This window comes from Muscardinus avellanarius (assembly GCF_963383645.1).
Source record: "Muscardinus avellanarius genome assembly, chromosome: 9".
In the NCBI taxonomy this organism is placed as follows: domain Eukaryota; kingdom Metazoa; phylum Chordata; class Mammalia; order Rodentia; family Gliridae; genus Muscardinus; species Muscardinus avellanarius.
The window spans coordinates 98,501,802-98,520,509 of record NC_137795.1 but is presented as its reverse complement, the minus strand read 5'-3'; the positions used below and the strand labels follow the sequence as shown (position 1 = coordinate 98,520,509).

At 41.8% G+C, this 18,708-nt stretch overlaps 1 protein-coding gene across 2 annotated transcripts in view; it reads right to left on the bottom strand.

The window, feature by feature from the left end:
• Positions 1-849: 849 nt before the first annotated feature.
• Positions 850-18,708, bottom strand: part of IFT56 (intraflagellar transport 56) — a gene marked incomplete at both ends in the record, with an annotated part of 41,995 nt that continues 24,136 nt past the window's right edge. For both annotated transcript variants that reach the window (XM_080700838.1, XM_080700839.1), the window contains 8 exons: positions 850-961; positions 3,669-3,802; positions 5,892-5,998; positions 9,028-9,097; positions 10,370-10,453; positions 10,661-10,749; positions 12,983-13,046; positions 18,278-18,331. In XM_080700838.1, the coding sequence (XP_080556964.1) occupies positions 850-961; positions 3,669-3,802; positions 5,892-5,998; positions 9,028-9,097; positions 10,370-10,453; positions 10,661-10,749; positions 12,983-13,046; positions 18,278-18,331 (714 nt within the window). The remainder of the gene's footprint in view (positions 962-3,668; positions 3,803-5,891; positions 5,999-9,027; positions 9,098-10,369; positions 10,454-10,660; positions 10,750-12,982; positions 13,047-18,277; positions 18,332-18,708) is intronic.

Sequence of the window (18,708 nt, the reverse complement as noted above, 5' to 3'; positions counted from 1 at the left end):
CCTTCTATATATAAAGGCTAAATGTATATAAACCTACAGATAAAGGATACATATGTATATATATCCTTTGCAGCTCTGCTTTCAAATATTGATGTTTATTCATTGCACACATTAAAAAAACCCTAACCTCTGCTACCTAAAATATAATGGTAAAGTGACTAATGAGATCTGTATATTTTATTACCTGAATACCTTGAGAGGCATCACATAAATCTTTTTCATAGTATTCACTTTTTAAAAACTATAGCATCATCTTCCTCCACTGTACTATGTTGTTACCATCAACAATTCAATTAATGAAAGCGTAATCTCCTAAACATATCTGCTAAGGACTGGGAAGCGTCATAGAGGATCTTACTGCCCTTCTTAGAATCGCAGTGCTCCTTGGAAACCTCTGTTCTCCCAAGACTCACAGATGCATTACAAAACCCTTATGGAATTCCCCACTGGAACGGGCTAATGCAGAGATGGCCAGAGTCACGATGACGACAGAATGATGGTAACTCTTGGGTTACTGCAGCCGGGAGCACACGCTATGGAATGCATCGCGGGGAGGCTACGCTGCCCTCGTCAAAGTCAGCAAATGACAGAGAGTGCTCTGAGTATTTTTGGAGGAAAGGCACCACATAATCCAAAGTCTTATTGCTAGTAGGACCACACAGGCCACGGCACAGACTGTGGCGCTTCGCTCAGCCAGCAGGCAGGTCCAAGCAGGCCAGCCGCAGATCTTGAGGCTTGGAGAGCAAGGAAGGAAAACGGCAGTCCAGCGGAGCCTGCCTCGAGTCACTTGGGGAGGGTGAATTGCAGTCCGATGGAAGCGATCCTTAGGACGCGGACCCTGGGGCCGCTTTAGATAGGCACTCGGTTTTCTTTGGCCCACTTCTTCATGATTCGGATGATGTACTCTACCTGGGTGTTACCTGTGCTTCTCAGTAAATGGAGCACTTCTCGAAGGGTCTCTCTGAGGTAGAGATGTGAAAAGACAAAGTGTTTCAATAAAGGAGGAAAATTAACAAGTAAGCTCACAGCTTCCTACTGTGCTTCTGGTAGGGCACCTGTGGTAATAGACTCCTCCAATGTACAGTCACAAACCAATTATAAGCGCCGTGATTTTCCCTCCCTCTCCCCCTCCCCTCCTCCCCCCGTCTCTACCTGCCTTCCTTTTTTTTTTTTTTTTGTGGTACTGGGGATTGGACCCAGGAGTGTTCTACCTCTGAACTATACCCCAGACCTATTTTGTTTTTTATTTGAAACAAGGTCTTGCTAAGTTGCTGAGGGCCTCTCTAAATTGATGAGGCTGGCTTTGAACCTGTGATCCTCTTGCCTCAGCCTCACAAGTACTAAAATTACAGGTGTGTACTACCATGCCCAGCCAATTTCTATTCTCACAGTGGAAGAGTAAGATGTAAATTTTGTGAAGTCTTCCTTGTCAACCCAAGTTTTCTATATTTATTTATACTACCCCCCCACACACATACTATATATATATATATATATTCCTCCTGAGATGATCTAAACATGCCTATTTCTATACTTTTTTTTCACGACAGGAGAGAGTATATATCCATGTGTTGATTTCAGGAAATTGGATTCAAATTCTAGCTCTAACACTAAAGTCACTTAACTTGTCTGAGTCTTAGATTTCTTCTTCTTTCTTTAAGGTGGCAATCAATTAAAACTGGGTATCACTACTATATTTGTAAACTTTACAGAGCTATAGTAATGGATTTCTTTTCTTTTTCTTTTTTTTTTTTTGGCAGTACTAGGATTGAACCCAGGAGCGTTCTACCCCTGAGCTAGACCCCAGATCTTTTTACTTTTTTGTTTTCAAATAGGGTCTCAATAAATTACTGTGTGCTGCTGGCCTCAAGCTTGCAATCCTCCTGTCTCAGCCTCTCAAGTACTCAGATTACAGGCATGTACCATCATACTCAAATTAATAAATGCAAATGTAATTAAATTCATATTTTAAGTAATACATGCTAAAACCTCCCTATTGCTTTACTAAGCAACTGCCTATGGTATGTTCCACTTCCCTAATGGTATTTTTATATTTTCTACTTCTTTTTTTTCCCAGTAAGTAAACTTCTTTTGCCTGGTCAAACGCTTTTAAACTTTTATTTAGGATTGGAAGTAGATAGAAGGCAGGAAGTAATTTTTGATATTTGGTTACAAGATTATCACATTTCCTATTTATACATTATTAACATACATTCCACAAAGTTATTTTATTTATTTTTATTTTATGGTACTGGGGATGGAACTCAGGGGCATTATACCTTGAGCTACAACCCTCTGCCCTATTTTTTTATTCCTTATTTTGAATCAAGGTCTCACTAAGTTGCAGAAGGCCTCAGCTCTCAAATGTGAGGATTACAAGTGTGCGTCACCATGCCTGACCCTAAAGTTTTTAAAAACACTGAATTTAGTTGTGTTTTAATTTATACTCAAATAGAACTATAAGCCACTTATTTTATGTCATTTATTATCTTAGCATTTCAGAAAATATAAGACAGGAGAAAAACAGCATTATCAACTACATCTACTCCATTACTAATTCTTTGGAGCCTGAACTAAAAGACACACAAAAAAGCTAATAGGCAGCGAGGCGTGGTGGCGCACGCTTGTAACCCCAGCACTCGGGAGGCTGAGACTGGAGGGTCACGGTTCGCAGACAGCCTCAGCTACTTAGTGAGGCCGTCCGCAACTTAGTGAGACCCTGTTTCAAAAAATCAAGAATAAAAAATAGGGCTGGGGGTATAGCTCGGAGGTCAAATGCCTCTGGGTTCCATCCCCAGACCCGCAAACAAAACAAAAAACACACACACACACACACACACACACCTAATAGGCAAGAACAAGTACAAAAATAAAAATATTTATGAAAATGGCTATTAAATAGCACTATAAAGCCGGGCGTGGTGGTGCACACTTGTAATACCAGCATTTGGGAGGCTGAGACAGGAGGATCACGGTTCACAGACAGCCTTGGCTACTAATGAAGCCCTGTTTTAAAAAATAATAAGCCGGGCGTGGTGGCGCACGCTTGTAATCCCCGCTCTTGGGAGGCTGATACAGGAGGACTGCGCAGGTTCGAAGCCAGCCTCAGCTACTTAGTAAGGCTCTCAGCAACTTAGTGAGACCCTGCTTCCAAATAAAATATAAAATAGGTCTGGGAGTATAGCCCGGAGGTAGAAAGTCCCTGGGTTCCACCCCCAGTACCACCAAAAAAATAAAAAATTGAAAAAAATTGAAAAAAAAAATAGGGCCAGGGGTGTAGCTCAGATGTAGCATGCCCCTGGCTTCCACCCCTAGAACTGAAAAAAAAAAAAAAAAAGCAAAAAAGCACTATAAAAAGAAAAGACAAAAAGAAAGAAAATCACTATTCATTTGGAACCAAGTATATATCTTGTTCTTATATGTGAGAACTGTAACATATTTGAATATATACATCCCAGCATACATGATTTAGAATGATTTGATTTTTCTGAAATTAGACACTTCTGGAGAAAAATGTTTAGCTAGAAATATTAAACATCTTAACATATTTTTCATCTTCTGAAACACCATTATAATTTTGAGTTTTCAGGAGATGTTATAAAGAAAAGAATTATTTTCCCTCATACACCAGCACGTGAGTTGGGGTAGTCTCTTGTCTGTCTACTTACTTGGGCTCTCTCCCAGCCAGGATCATCTGGAAAATGCCCACACACGCACCCCTTTTGCCTTCCCAGTACTCAGGGTTGGGGTCCAGCCTCTCCAGGACATCGAAGGCTTTGGCTGAATAGTAGAACTGGCCCATCTGAGTAAAAGAAAGTGTCGTGACTGGGCAGAACGGAATTACATACAGATAACCTGAAACAGAACTGGATGAAGTGAGTGCATGGTAATGACAGCATCTTCAGTTGGCAAATCACATAAATTTGAAGTCCTAACTAAAACAACAAGAAGAAAAATAATGGCCTGAGTACATAAGCTCAGTTTCAACCAGCTAACCTTTATTCACTTTCAACAGTATAATATTTCTTCTACATATGGTCAAAGTTATACTGTCACCGACACACTTGTGATTTCTTATTATTATAATCATGGAGATAAACTCTGAAAACCACAATTTCAACTGAGTATTTTTCGAATTTCTCCAATACATTATTTTTGGTGACTGTTGTTTACTTTATGCTAATCTTATTATCTCAAAAGAGTGGTCTTTCCCTGATCTTGTTCCCAGATTGTCAGAATGCCAAAGATGTATGCTCTTACCCTAAATACTTTCCTTCCAGCCGGCTGTGGTGGCGCACGCTTGTAATCCCCGCGCTTGGGAGGCTGAGACAGGAGGATCGCACGGGTTCGAAGCCAGCCTCAGCTGGTTTAAGAGACCCTGTTTCCAAATAAAAAAAAAAATAGGTCTGGAAGTGTAGCCCGGAGGTAGAAGGCCCCTGGGTTCCATTCCCAGTACCACCAAAAAAATAAAATAAAATAAATACTTTCCTTCCGATCTGGGCGTGGTGGTGTGCGCTTGTAATCCCAGCATTCGGGAGGCTGAGACCAGAGGCCTGTGGTTCACGAACAGCCTCAGCTACTTAGTGAGGCCCTGTGCAACTCAGTGAGACCCTGTTTCAAAAATAAAAAGAAGGGCAGGGGATGTAGCTCAGAGATCAAATGCCCCTGGGTTCCACCCCCAGACCCACACACACAAATAAATAAATAAATAAATAAATACTTTCCTTCCCTCCCTTCCTCCCTCTCTCCCTTCTTTCCTTTCTTCTCTCTCCTCTTTTTTGTACTTAGGATTCAAGCCAGGGGCATTCTACCTATAAGCTATACCCCTACTCCTTTTTATTTATTTATTTATTTATTTATTTATTTATTTATTTATTTATTTATTTTGGGTGGTACTGGGAGTGGAACCCAGAGGCTATCTACCTCTGGGATATACTCCCAGACCTTTTTTTTAATATTTTATTTGGAAACAGGGTCTCACTAAGTTGCTGAGAGCCTCACTAAGTAGCTGAGGCTGGCTTCGAACCTGTGTGATCCTCCTGTCTCAGCCTCCCAAGCGCGGGGATTACAAGCTGCGCCACCACGCCCGGCTAGGTTTATTTTGATGATTTATTTGTATTATTTATTGGTGGCATTGAGGGTGGAACTAAGGTCCTCACATATGGAAGGTCAGCTTGCGGCCCCTGCTTTTTCTTTATTTTTCAGGTTCCTTTGTCTTTCTTTTTTTTATTTTTTACTTTTTGTGGTACTGGGGATTGAACCCCTGAGCTACACTCCCAGTCCTACTTTTTTATTCTTTATTTTGAAACAGGGTCTCACTAAATTGCGGAGGGCCTCACTAAGTAGCTGAGGCTGGCTGCAGCCCCAGATCCCCCTGTCTCAGCCTCCTGAGTGCTGGAGGCTTACACACTGACTTCCTTGTCTTTTCTGCCTACCATTTATACCTTGGTATTCCTCACTAAGCAGCGGAGGCTGGCTGCAGCCCTGGATCCTCCTGTCTCAGCCGCCCAAGTGCTGGAGGCTCACACACCCACTTCCTTTGGCTTTTCTGCCTACCATTTATACCTTGGTATTCCTCACACTTTGATTTGAAACTCTTTTTCCTTTCCTTTCTTACTTGGAAAATTCTGTTTGAGGGCTTTAATTGCACTTAAATACTGAAGACAATTCCTAAATCTATGTCTCTCGACAGTTTCAGAACCAAATTTCCCTCCACCAGACAGTACCTAGAAATACGACCTATTTCTGAGTTCAGCTAATTTGTAAAATGGATGTGCTTTCTGATATTACTACACAATATGCTCACGGTCCCCAGGACGCTCTCCCGACCTACAGCCACGGGAGCGAGGTGGTGCTGACCCTCAGCATCACGAGCCACCAAGCAGACTCACCTTGTAACAGTCATTAGCAATGAGCTGGAGGAGACTAAAGGACTCGCCAGAGGTTTCCATCTTGAGATAAAGTTCCCATGCCAGCCTTGGCTTCTTATTCATGATATCTACACAGAAAACAAAGATTTGACTTTATTTGGGAGGGTACTGGGGATTAAACCCAGGAGCATCCTACTTCCAAGCTACAATCCTGTTTTCATTTTCAAACAGTATCTCACTAAATTGCCACTCTAGCCTTGAACCTGTAATCCTCCTGTTTCATCCTCCCAAGTACTGGGATTACAGGCATGCAGGTGTGCACCAAATGCCCAATTAAAGGCTGATTATTTTTTAAGTATAAAAGAAATAAATTCGGAGCCAGGCCTATAATCTGAGTACTTGGGAGATGAGACAAGAAGATCACAGGTCTGAGGTCAGCTCCAGCAATTTAGTGAGACCTTCAGCAATTTAGCCAGACTCTGCTTCAAAATAAAAAATACAAAGAGCTATAGGTATAGCTCAGAAGTACAATGGCCTGGGTTCGATCCTAAGAACAAAAAAGAAAAAAAGGAGAAGAAGAGGGAGAAGGAGGAAGAAGAGGGGGAGGAGGAGGAGGAGGCGGAGGAAGAGGAAGAAGAGGATGAAGAGGGGGAGGAAGGGGAGGAGAAGAAGGAGAAGAAGAAGAAGCTGGCTGGTAATGGTAGCACATGCCTGTAATCCCAGCTAGGTGGGAAGAAGACCACAAGGTGAAGGCCAGCCTGAGCAATTTATAGAGACAGTCTCAAAATAAAATTTATAAAGGGCTGAGGAAGTCAGGCATGGTGGCGCACACTTGTAATCCCAGTACTTGGGAGGCTGAGACAGGAGGATTGCACAGGATCGAAGCCAGCCTCAGCTACTTAGTGAGGCTCTCAGCAACTTAGTGAGACCCTGTTTCCCAATAAAATAGAAAATAGGTCTGGGCATATACCCTGGAGGTAGAAAACCCCTGGGTTCCACCCCCAGTACCACCAAAATATAAATAAATAAATAAATAAATAAATAAATAAATAAATAAATAAGAGAGATTTGCACAGGTTCGAAGCCAGCCTGTGAGGCTCTTAGCAACTTAGTGAGACCCTGTTTACAAATAAAATATAAAAAAGGTCTGGGAGTATAGCCCAGAGGTAGAAAAGCCCGTGGGTTCCACCCCCAGTACCACAAAAACTTTAAAAAAATAAAAAAGAATAAAAAATAGGGCTGGGGGTATAGCTCAGAGGTAGAATGCCCCTGGGTTCCATCCCAAGTACTGCAATAAATAAATAAATACATACATACATACATACATACATACATACATGTAAATAAATAAATAAAAATAAAAAATAAAATAGGGCTGGTGGTACAGCTCAGAGGTAGAATGCCCCTGAGTTCAATCACCAGAACCACACACAGACACACACGCACACAGACACACACGCACACACATACACACACAGACACACACGCACACAGACACACACGCACACAGACACACATGCACACACACACACACACACACAGACACACACGCACACAGGCACACACGCACACAGACACACACGCACACATATGCTAAGAATGTAGCGCAGTGTTTGAGTAATTACCTAGTATGCACAAAAAAAGCCCTGAGTTTGACCCCAATACTGAAAAATAGAAAAAGAAAAGGAAAACAGAAAAAAAAAAGAAAAAGAGAAGTAGTCTCTGTATCTCGTTATTCTATGAATTTGGGTCTTTATTCCACACATATAACGCCGTCGTAGAATGCTTCTTAAGCTGGCTGTCTACCAGAATTCTACCATACTTATATTATTTAAGTCAATATTCACATAATTATATATTTTAGATTGGGATAATTTCTAGTAGTTTTAACTTCGCTAATCTGCTTAAAAGAGGACTCCTATCATTTGTTCAATCCTGTTCAGTTTCAGGCTTGCTTAGAATACCTAATTGCTAAAATTTTCTGTTTCCACAAAAACTCAATGAATATTTTAAATCTGAATTTAAAAAGGAACAGGAAAAGATAAGTGAGCGAGAGAAAAATGATAGGCTATGTAATGTACAAAAATAAAATTTTGACATTTTAATATTTTTTGGGTCTGAAAAATAAAAAGATTGTCTTTGAAACGGTCTCATTTCATTCAAGTACAGTGGCACACGCTTGTAATCCCCGTACCTGGGAGATTGAGACAGGAAGATTGAAGGTTCAAGGCCAGCTTGAGCTACTTAGTGAGACCCCCTTTTAAAAACAAAAGCCTGGGGATAGCTCAGAGGTGAAACATCCCTGGATTCAATCCCCAGTATCACCAAAACAACAACAAAACCAAAAACAAAACCAAAAAGCATCTTTTCACAAACAACATTGTGAGTCTGGAAACCTTAACAAAACTACATGAAGAACTTGACACCTTCCAGAACTGTAATTGGTAGGTAATGTTGAATGGTGGAACTAATCATAGAGTGCGCTTCTAGAACACATCTGCACAGCAATTCTTTTTTTTTTTTTTTTTTTTTTTTTTTGCCGGTCTGGGGATGGAACCCAGGGGCATTCAACCTCCGAGCTACACCCCCTGCCCTATTTTTTATTCTTTATTTTGAAACAGGGTCTCACTGAATTGCGGAGGGCCTCACTAATTAGCTGAGGCTGTCCGTGAACCGCGATCCTCCAGTCTCAGCCTCCTGAATGCTGGGATCACAAGCGTGCGCCACCACGCCCAGCTTGCACAGCAACTCTTATTGCCTAGCACTGACAATTTCTCATTTCAGTGTTTACTCACTCTGCAGAACAAAATACAAAATAGGATTAGAAAATGTTTATTCGAGCTGGATGTGGTAGTGTGTACTTGTAATCCCAGTACTTGGGAGACTGAGAGGATCACAAGTGTGAGGCCAGCCTCAGCTACTTAGCAGGGCCCTCAGCAAGTTAGTGAGGCGACCCTGTTTCAAAATAAAAAATGAAATAGGGCTGGGGAAGTAGTAACACACACACACACACACACACACACACACACACACACACACACACACACCAAAAAAGAAAGAAAAGAGAGAAAGAAAAAAGAAAGTACTTAATATAGTTTCCAAATAAATTATGTGAGAAAAAGAGGATTCTTGCTATAGCAATTAAAAGAAGACTCACAGCACCGTGCTAACCAACTGAGGTAAATGTAATCGTTTTTCATCTTCTCACTTTGGATCAAGAGAAACACCTGCAACAAGAGAAAAGAAAGCGAACGCATGAGGATGACTTTGCAACAAAAATACATCAGCAAGCCGGGCGTGGTGGCACACGCTTGTAATCCCCGCGCTTGGGAGGCTGAGACAGGAGGATCACACAGGTTCGAAGCCAGCCTCAGCTACTTAGTGAGGCTCTCAGCAACTTAGTGAGACCCTGTTTCTAATAAAATATAAAATAGGTCTGGGAGTATAGCCCGGAGGTAGAAAGCCCCTGGGTTCCACCCCCAGTACCACCAAAAAAAAAACAAAAAAAAAACAAAAAAAAACATCAGCAGCTTGCCTCAGACCGACGATCATGTAGCCTGAGAGATTATTAACAAAACTGAACTCAAGAATTCAAACAAATTGTTTTGACTAATGTAAACAAATTAAAATACAGACTTTGAAGTCAGGATGTGGTTACTCCTGGGGCAAAGGAATAAGGAGATGAGGGGTTTCCAGGGATATGATTATATTGTTTCATGATCTGGATACTTATTATAAGAGATAAATTCACTTTATGAAAATTCAGGGGGTACATTTATGACTTGTATACTTCTCTGCAAATGTTACACTTCTACAAATCTTATCAAAAGGGCAGGCAATATGATTATAAAAGCTGTATGTCTATTCACATTGCACTTTTTATTCTAAGAACAAAGGAATCTTTAACAGTCCTTTACCCTTGACATTTATTTTAGTAAGACAAGAATAAAGATGCTTTAGATAGAATCCTCCACATGCCTTCAAAAGCCCCAGCCAGGCGAGGAGGCACGTACTCACAATCCCAGTACTTGGAAGCTGCGGCAGGAGGATAGCAGATTCGGTGCTACTGGCCTCAGCAACATAGTGAGGCTCTAGCAATTTAGTGAGACCCTGTTTCAAAATAAAAATAAAATTAACCGGACGTGGTGGCATATGCTTGTGACCCCAGAACTTGGGAGGCTGAGACAGCAGGATCACAGCTTCTCGGCCAACCTCAGCAACACAGTGAAGCCCTCTGCAACTTAGCAAAACTGTTTCAAAATAAAGAATAAAATAGGACTGGGGGTGCAGCTTAGAGGCAGAATAACCCTGAGTTCAATCCCCAGTACCATGTACACACACACACACACACACACACACACACACACAGGCACTAGGGCTGGGGTGTACTTCAGAGTTAGAATGCCACTGTGTTCAATCCCCAGTAACACACACACACACACACACACACACACACACACACACACACACACACAGAGAGCAGGAAAGCAGGTACCCACCTCTTCACCTTCACTGGTATTACCTGTTGCAGCTTTAGCTTGGGCATAATTAAAGTTAAAGATGTCATCATTATAGAAGTAACTCTGAAAAACATCCAAAGAACAGGCTGTGTTGAGTATTAACATAAAAAATAAAATCAATAGTTACACTGAGTAAATATAAAAAAACTTAAGGAATTAGATTAATTCCTTGACGCTACTAATGCCACCAGAGAAAAAGGGCCACCTATGAGTATGTTAACTTCGGACACATTATGTATAGCATTTCATAGTAGCTAATCCTGCACTGACCTTAAATGAGTTGAGGTAAATCAAGACATCATCAAATTGTTTAAGCAGAAAGAAACAGGAAGCCATGCACTGTCTCCCTGGTATTGTATCTGAAATGAAGGGGAAAAAGAAACCATGTGAATTTATGAAACAAAGAGCTCTCTGTAGTTGAAATTTGAGTTATTTTATAACTGGGAGATAGGAATGTATTCCAAGACATCTTTCTAGATTCTGGAGTTGCAGATTCTGTTTAGTGGGTGAAACCCCAAGATCATGGAAGTCCCGGTACTTGAGGGTAACTACCATCTCTCTGGGTTAAGTCCCAGCATCCCAGGTGAACATGTGCCCTGCGGTGCACAGACCATAGTACTCCCCAGAGCATCTGTTCTCAGGGCTTGGATCTTCCCATCCCACTCCAAATGCTACACACTGAATCCATGTAGCTTGGTCTGCATTTTCATTTGTCTAAGACGGCCTTGGCACTTCAATCTCAAGTGGAAAAATAATTTGCCACGAAACCAGTTGATTCCTACTCTCATCACTCTGTGTGTGTGTGTGAGTGAGTGAGAGAGAGAGAGAGAGAAAGAAAGAGAGAGAGAGAGGGGCAGGCAGGCAGGCAGGCAGGCAGGCAGAGAGAGACTGGGGTTAAAACCAGAGACATTCTACCTCTGAGCTACACCCCCAGCCAGATTTTATTTCCTGTTTGAAAACAGGGTCTCACTAAGTTGTAGAGGGCCTTGCGAAGTTGCCAAGGCTGGCTTCAAACTTGCGATCCGCCTGTCTTGACCTCCCAAGCCTAGTACTGGGATTACAAGTGTGCATCATTATGTCTGGCTTCATTCATCTTTTTTATTTTTTTTTCCTTGGACTGGGGATTGAACTCATGGGCATTCTCCCTCAGAGCTATATCCCCAGCCCTATTTTTATTTACTAATTTTTTTCAAAATTAGGGACTGTACTCAGGGGCATTCTACCTCTGAGCTACATGCCTAGCCCTATTTTATTTTTTAAATTTTGAAACAGGGTCTCACTAAGTTGCTGAGGCTGGCTACAAACCTGTGACCTTACTGTCTCAGCCTCCCAAGTACTGGGATTATAAACACAAGTCACCACACCCGGCTCTTCATCAACCTTTTCATCTGATAGCAGGCTTCTACTGTAGGTAGCAGAGGACTAGGCTAATCCAACCCCTGCCACAGGCCTTCCCAAGCTCTACCCACTTCAACTTACTACAGCACTCTTGCTGTCAGATGTCCTATGTCATCTGTTTATGTATTAGGTTTCAGTCTATCTGTCCCATTGGACTATAAGCTCCACAGGGGTAGGGAATTTTGTTTACTTTGTATTCCCAATACCTCAACAAATTTTTGCTGTATGAATGAAAAAATGAATAAGATGGAGAAAGAAAATATTATTCAATAACTTGTGTTGGTGAAACAACTGTGAATATGCAAGGGTGATAAAATATTAACAATCACTCAGCATGAACACTGTTAATGAGGAGAGATGCCAACCATAGTCAACTGGCATAAACAGTCATCAGTTCATACCGGCTGCCAACCCTTCCTACAGCCTTTTCTCAACTCTTACACTGAATACTTACTGATCAACCAATATTTAATAATGAAAATGAAGTCGCAAGACCACTACCAGGACATATATGTAAATATTTAAAACTATAAGCCAGACATGGTGGTTTATGCCTGTAATTCTAAACTCAGGAGGCTGAGACAGGAGGACCACAGGTTCAAGGACAGCCTTAGCAACATAGTGAAATCCTTAGCAACCTAGCAAGACTCTATTTCAAAATAAAAAACAAAAAGGGCTGTAGGTGTAACTTGGAGGTAGAATGCCCCTGGGTTCAATCTCTGGTACATATATATATGAATAAAAATATATAAATATATAAAACATTATATATATAACACCACAGCAGTTAGAACATACTTTATAAGCTTGATACCCATGTATCATTATAGAAAAGACAAATATGATTTAATTTTTATATAGGGAAAAATACTGTAGGTAAAGTTTAAAGGCAAATGACCCATTGGAAAAATCCTTGCAACAGGACAAAAGGTGAATAAAAACTAACATTTAATATTTAAAACTGATGCAGATTTTTTAAACCGCCATGAACTAAAGAGTAAACTTCTTTTTTATTCTTTCATTCCACTTTAGCTGAGATGTTCAGAAGAGCTAATTCCAATATTCTTTATTTATGACCTCCCACTTCATAATGTAAAGCCTAACATATATCCTGTGACAGACTCAAGCCTCACTAGTCAGTGTGGTCCAACTCCTAGCCTGACTCATTCTTGTAAGCATAGACTGCAGCCATACCACATTCACTAGCAGATCCTCCCACCAACTGGAAGAATTGCTGGGCAATTTTCATATGATCCCTCTGAAAAACAAAAGAGAGCCAACATAGAATTACACAGTGAAAACATTCCATTTGTACACGCTATGGTCTATGGTTTGGGTATAGTACGAACCCTGGACATGTACTGGCAATACAGAAGGTTTAGAGATGAAAGGACTGAATCCCGTGGGTTCTAAGCTCATGGGTGGATAAATGCACTGATGGACTGATAAAGCGAATGAACTGCCTGGGTGGCGACTTGGGCTGGAGGGCGTGGCCCGCAGGGCTGTGTGTGTCTCTCTGGCTGGGCGTGGAGGGCATGGCCCGCAGGGCTGTGTCTCCCCTTGATCTCTCTGCTCCCTGCCTCCTTGATGTGAGTAGCGCGCCACACACCCTGCCGCTGCCACTGCTGCCATTTGCACCCCAGAGCCCGCCTTGGGAACCTTTGAAACCACAAGCCCCAAACATTTCCTCTGTGTGCTTGTCAGGGACTGTGGGCACAAAGGGACACAAAGGGCACTGTCAGGGACAGTGAAGCAAAGCTGACTAAAACAGGTTCAGACATATTTGTTAGGATTTACCATATACCCTTTGTTTTATTTTTTATTTTTTTATTTTGGTGGTACTGGGGTTCCTGGAAGCCCTTCTACCTCCGGGCTACACTCCCAGACCTATTTTATACTTTTTTTTTTTTTGGTGGTACTGTGGGTGGAACCCAGAGGTCTTCTACCTCCGGGCTATACTCCCAGACTTATTTTTATTTGAAAACAGGGTCTCACTAAGTTGCTGAGAGCCTCACTAAGTAGCTGAGGCTGGCTTTGAACCTGCGTGATCCTCCTGTCTCAGCCTCCCAAGCGCGGGGATTACAAGGGTGCGCCACCACACCCGGCTTACCCTTTGTTTTAAATCATGCTCCAAACAATACTAATTCCTGTTAGTATAGGTAACTGGAAAATAATAACCTGAAACTAAGTGAAAACTTACACAAGTTCAGATAGAAAACAAGAAAAGTCGGTCCTGAAGTTCAACCTAAAGTATGTACATTAAATTAATTAATTCATTTATTCATGAATCCAACAAAAATTTAGTGCTCTTTTTACCAATTATTTATGCAATAAACATTTACTGCCTATCTACTATGTAAGATACTGTGGAATGAACCAGAGATAAAAAAAATTATTTATAGCCGGGCGTGGTGACACACGCTTATAATTCCAGTACTTGGGAGGCTGAGACAGGAGGATCATAGGTTCGTGGCCGCCTCAGCTACTGAGTGAGGCCCTCCGCAACTTAGACCCTGTTTCAAAACAAAATATGAAAATAGGGCTGGGGGTGTAGCTTGGAGGCAGAATACCCCTGAGTTCAGTCCTTAGTACCATATCTACAAAAAAAATATTTATATCCTACTTTTCGTCTAGGAAGAACTTAGAGCTAGTGCCAGGTGTGGTGGAGTATGCCTACAAGTCGAGTGCTTGGTGTCCCAGTATTGGGAAGGGCCTAGGAAGATTTGAGAAAGCTATGATTATTAATATATTTCAAAAATTGGGTGAGGGGCAAATCTGTGCAAGGACTTGGCTTCTGCCTAAAAGCAGGCAACTATTCCAATGTAAATTAAGCTAGCTAAAAGTAATTAACAAGTCAATAGGAGAGGAGAACTAGGCCTGTCTCTATCTAAAGACAGATCTACATGATTAGATAAGCTAGCTAAAATGGTAGGAGGGGTCGACCTTCATGAAAGGAGACACCTTGCCACACCTTGCTAGGGGAGGTACCTTACAGGGTAAGGGGAGGTACCTTACAGGTACGTTTACTAGTTTACTACATCAGGATTACGTGAACAAGATGGAGGTCATGGGTATAAAAAGGTCAAGTCCATGTGTGATCCCTTTGGTGTATTCATTCGAGTCACCCCTCCATGCCAGTCTGGTATGCAGCTGTACCTATCCTCTGTATCTCTATCTTTTAATAAACTTCTTTAAATCTTCAGCAACTGTCCAAGCTATGCATATTTATTCTTAGCTTAGGACAAGAACCTGCGGTAATTTTCTGGTTTTGGTCGTTTTGGGTTTTGTTGTGGTTTGAGAGAAATTGTGTCCGGGACCCTAACAGGGGTCCCCGGGAACAATTTCCCCACAACCATACTCTCCCAATCCATAACACTTGGGAGGCTGAGACAGGAGGATCACAGTTTTAAGACCTATCTCAGCAACTTAGTGAGACTCTCTGCAACCTAGTGAGATCCTGTTTCAAAATAAAAAATAAAAAGGAATGGGAGTATAGTTTAGAGGTAGAATGTCCATGAGTACCCAAAATCCCTAGTACCTCCCAAAAAGGTTAGTTGGGCATGGTGGTGTATGCCTGTAATTCTAGTACTTGGGAGGCTGAGGCAGGAGGATTGCAGATTGTGGCCAGCCTCAGCAGTTGAGCAAGACCCTCTAAAATTTAGTGAGTCTGAAAATAAATAAATAAATAAATAAATAAATAAATAAATAAATAAATATGATTGGGGATTTAGCTCAGAGATAAAATGCCCCTGGACTACTCAATCCCCAGTACTTCTAGCATAAATTCACACACACACACACACACACACACACACACACACACACACCTCTCAGTAGGCCCTATGAACATGGATAAGAGCTTAATTTTATTTAATTAATTAATTAATTAATTTTTTGGAGCTGGGATGAAATCCAGGGGTCTTCTACCTCCAGGCAATGATCCCACACTATTTTATATTTTATTTGGAAACAGGTTCTCACTCAGTTGCTGAGAGCCTCACTAAATAGCTGAGGCTGGCTTCAAACCCGTGTGATCCTCCTGTCTCAGCCTCCCAAGTACTGTGATTGCAACTGTGCGCCACCAAGTCCAGCTAATGAGAGCCTAATTTTAGACAGTACTTTGGTGTTTATATAAAACTTTCTTCCAGAAGCAAGGGGTATAGTTCAGTGATATCCTTAGCATACATGAGGCCCTGGGTTCAATCTCCAGCATCAACAAAAGCCTACTTAGAGGAAACACTTTTCCCTATAAAATAATTTCCCTATATAACAGGTGTTAAATTAGAGCTCAGAGATGTACAAGGTTTATTATTAAATATAAGCACTGTAAAAAAATAGGTCTCCCTTTACTTGGGAGGCTGAAACAGAAGGATTACAAATTTGATCTCAGCCTCAGTTAGTGTGGCCCTTTGCAACTTAGTGAGACCTTGTTTCAAAATAAAAAATAAAAAATAAAAAATAGGGCCGGGAGTGTAGCTCAGAGGTAGAATGCCACTGAGTTCAATTTGCAGTACTGCCCCCTGATAAGTTGGGTCCTGCACTCATGTGACTTTGTGTCACATGACCTCTGCAGGGCAAGGGAGGGGCTGAAACCCCCACGAGAATTGGGCGTTCCCACGAGTAAACCCCCATCTCGCGAGATGCATGTCTTGAAAAGGAGAGCCCGTGTCCTCTAGCTTCGGACAGGCGCACGGCCCCACGGTGCCTCGCCCTGATCCCGGGAGAGCCGTGCCATTAAAACTTTACATGCCACGTGTACCGGACCTCTCTCGTGTTTTTCACACTCCGCCGTACGCACATTATTTTTATTCTACTCGCATTAACTTTTTATTTTACTTATCACCCCCCCAAAAAAAAAGTTTCTTTCTCTTTGTGTGTGTGGTGTTGGGGTGTTACTGGGGACTGAACATGGGACATTCTACTTATGAGCTATACCCCAGCCTTTTTTATTTTTTGTTTTGAAACAGGTTCTTGTTAGATTGCAGAAAGTCTCACTAAATTGCTAAGGCTGGCTTCCAACCTGTAATCTTTCTGTCTTAGCCTCTCAAGTACTGGGATTATAGGCATGTGCCACCATATCTATCTTAAGAATAGAGCTCTTTTAAAAGAGCAATTTTTATAAGAGGGAGGATAAGGGAAACTCTTTAAAGCACATGATGTACTTAAACACATCAAAGTCAATCAGGAAGCAGAGCATGGGTAGGAGGGAGGGGAGGGAAGGGTTAGGGACTGGGTAAGGGCTGATGGGGTGATGTGTGCATGTATATCTCCACAAGGTTTTTTCCCCATTGAGATGTATGACTACAATGCACCAATAAAAATTTATTTTAAAAAAAGCAATTTTTGTTATTTATTTATTCATTTTTGTAGTACTGGGGTTTGAACCCAGGGGCATTCTACCTCAGAGCTATACCCCAGCCATATTTTATTCCTTTATTTAGAAACAGGGTCTTACTGAGTTGCGGTGGGCCTCACTAAGTAGCTGAGGCTGGCTGTGAACCTGTGATCCTGTCCCAGCCTCCCAAGTGCTGGGATTAAAAGCACGTGCCACCACATCCAGCTCTAAGTGGCAATTTCTAGATGGAACCCAGGGACATTCTACCTCCGAGCTACACTCCCAGCCCTATTTTTATTCTCTTTTTTTTTTGGTGGTACTGGGGGTGAAACCCAGAGGCTTTCTACCTCTGGGCTATCCTCTCAGACCTTTTTTTTATATTTTTTTTTTGGAAACAGGGTCTCACTAAGCTGCTGAAAGCCTCACTAAGTAGCTGGGGCTGGCTTCGTGCGATCCTCCTGTCTCAGCCTCCCAAGCACAGGGATTACAAGCGTATTTTGAAACACAGTCTCACTGAGTTGCAAAGGGCCTCACTAGGTAGCTGCAGCTGTCCTTGAACCTTGATCTCAGCCTCCTAAATGCTGGAATCACAAGCATGCGCCACCACGCCTGGCTAGAGTTACACTTTTAAAAAAAATTTTCTTGCCTGTGGTGTAGCTCAATGGTAGAGTGCTTGCCTAGCATGAGCAAGGTCGTAGGTTCAACCCCCTGTATAGTAACAAAACCAAAACAAAACAAATGTGGGCATAAATATATTCATTACAGGATATTAATGAATATATTTACGCCCACATTTGAGTCCAAGCCGGGCGTGGTGGCGCACGCTTGTAATCCCAGCATTCGGGAGGCTGAGATCATAGGATCTATGTTCGCGGATAGTCTCAGCTACTTAGTGAGGCCCTCTGCAACTCAGTGAGACCCTATTTCAAAATAAAGAATAAAAATTAGGGCAGGGAGTGTAGCTTGGAGGTTGAATGCCCCTGGGTTCCATCCCCCCACCCTCAAAAAAACCAAAAAACAAGAGTCTGGATTAGAGGATCTAAAGAAACAAAAGCAGTATAAGGGAGACTGTCAGCTTGCCACTGGGCGCACTGTGCCATCTACTTCAGTCTTTCACGTGTCTACAACTTTGCAAACGATAGACTCATACTCACTGAACCCATTTCCTGGCCAAGGGCTGCGTTGACAACACCTTTGAGGATATACTCCTGGAAACAAAAAACAAAACAGTGATCAGCACAGGAGGAGAAAGGTAGAGCTGCACAGTAGCTTTACTGTCGACCCTGTACACGCACGACTTCGCCCACTGAGTCACTTCTATCTTGGATGAAGGAATGAGGATACTACTATTTCATTTCTAGGGGGCAAGTATTTCAATAACAGAACTCACTATATTTGTAAATTCTCAATCTTAAACAGTCCCTCACTATATGGAGTTAACAATCTAATGGAGGAGAGAGACAAGTTACAGATAATTATACTAGTGACATATTTATGTTTCAGATGAAACTAACCCAGATATTCTAGGTTTTAATATTTCCAAACTTGAATCCTTTTGAGGAATCAACAATACCAACTATACACA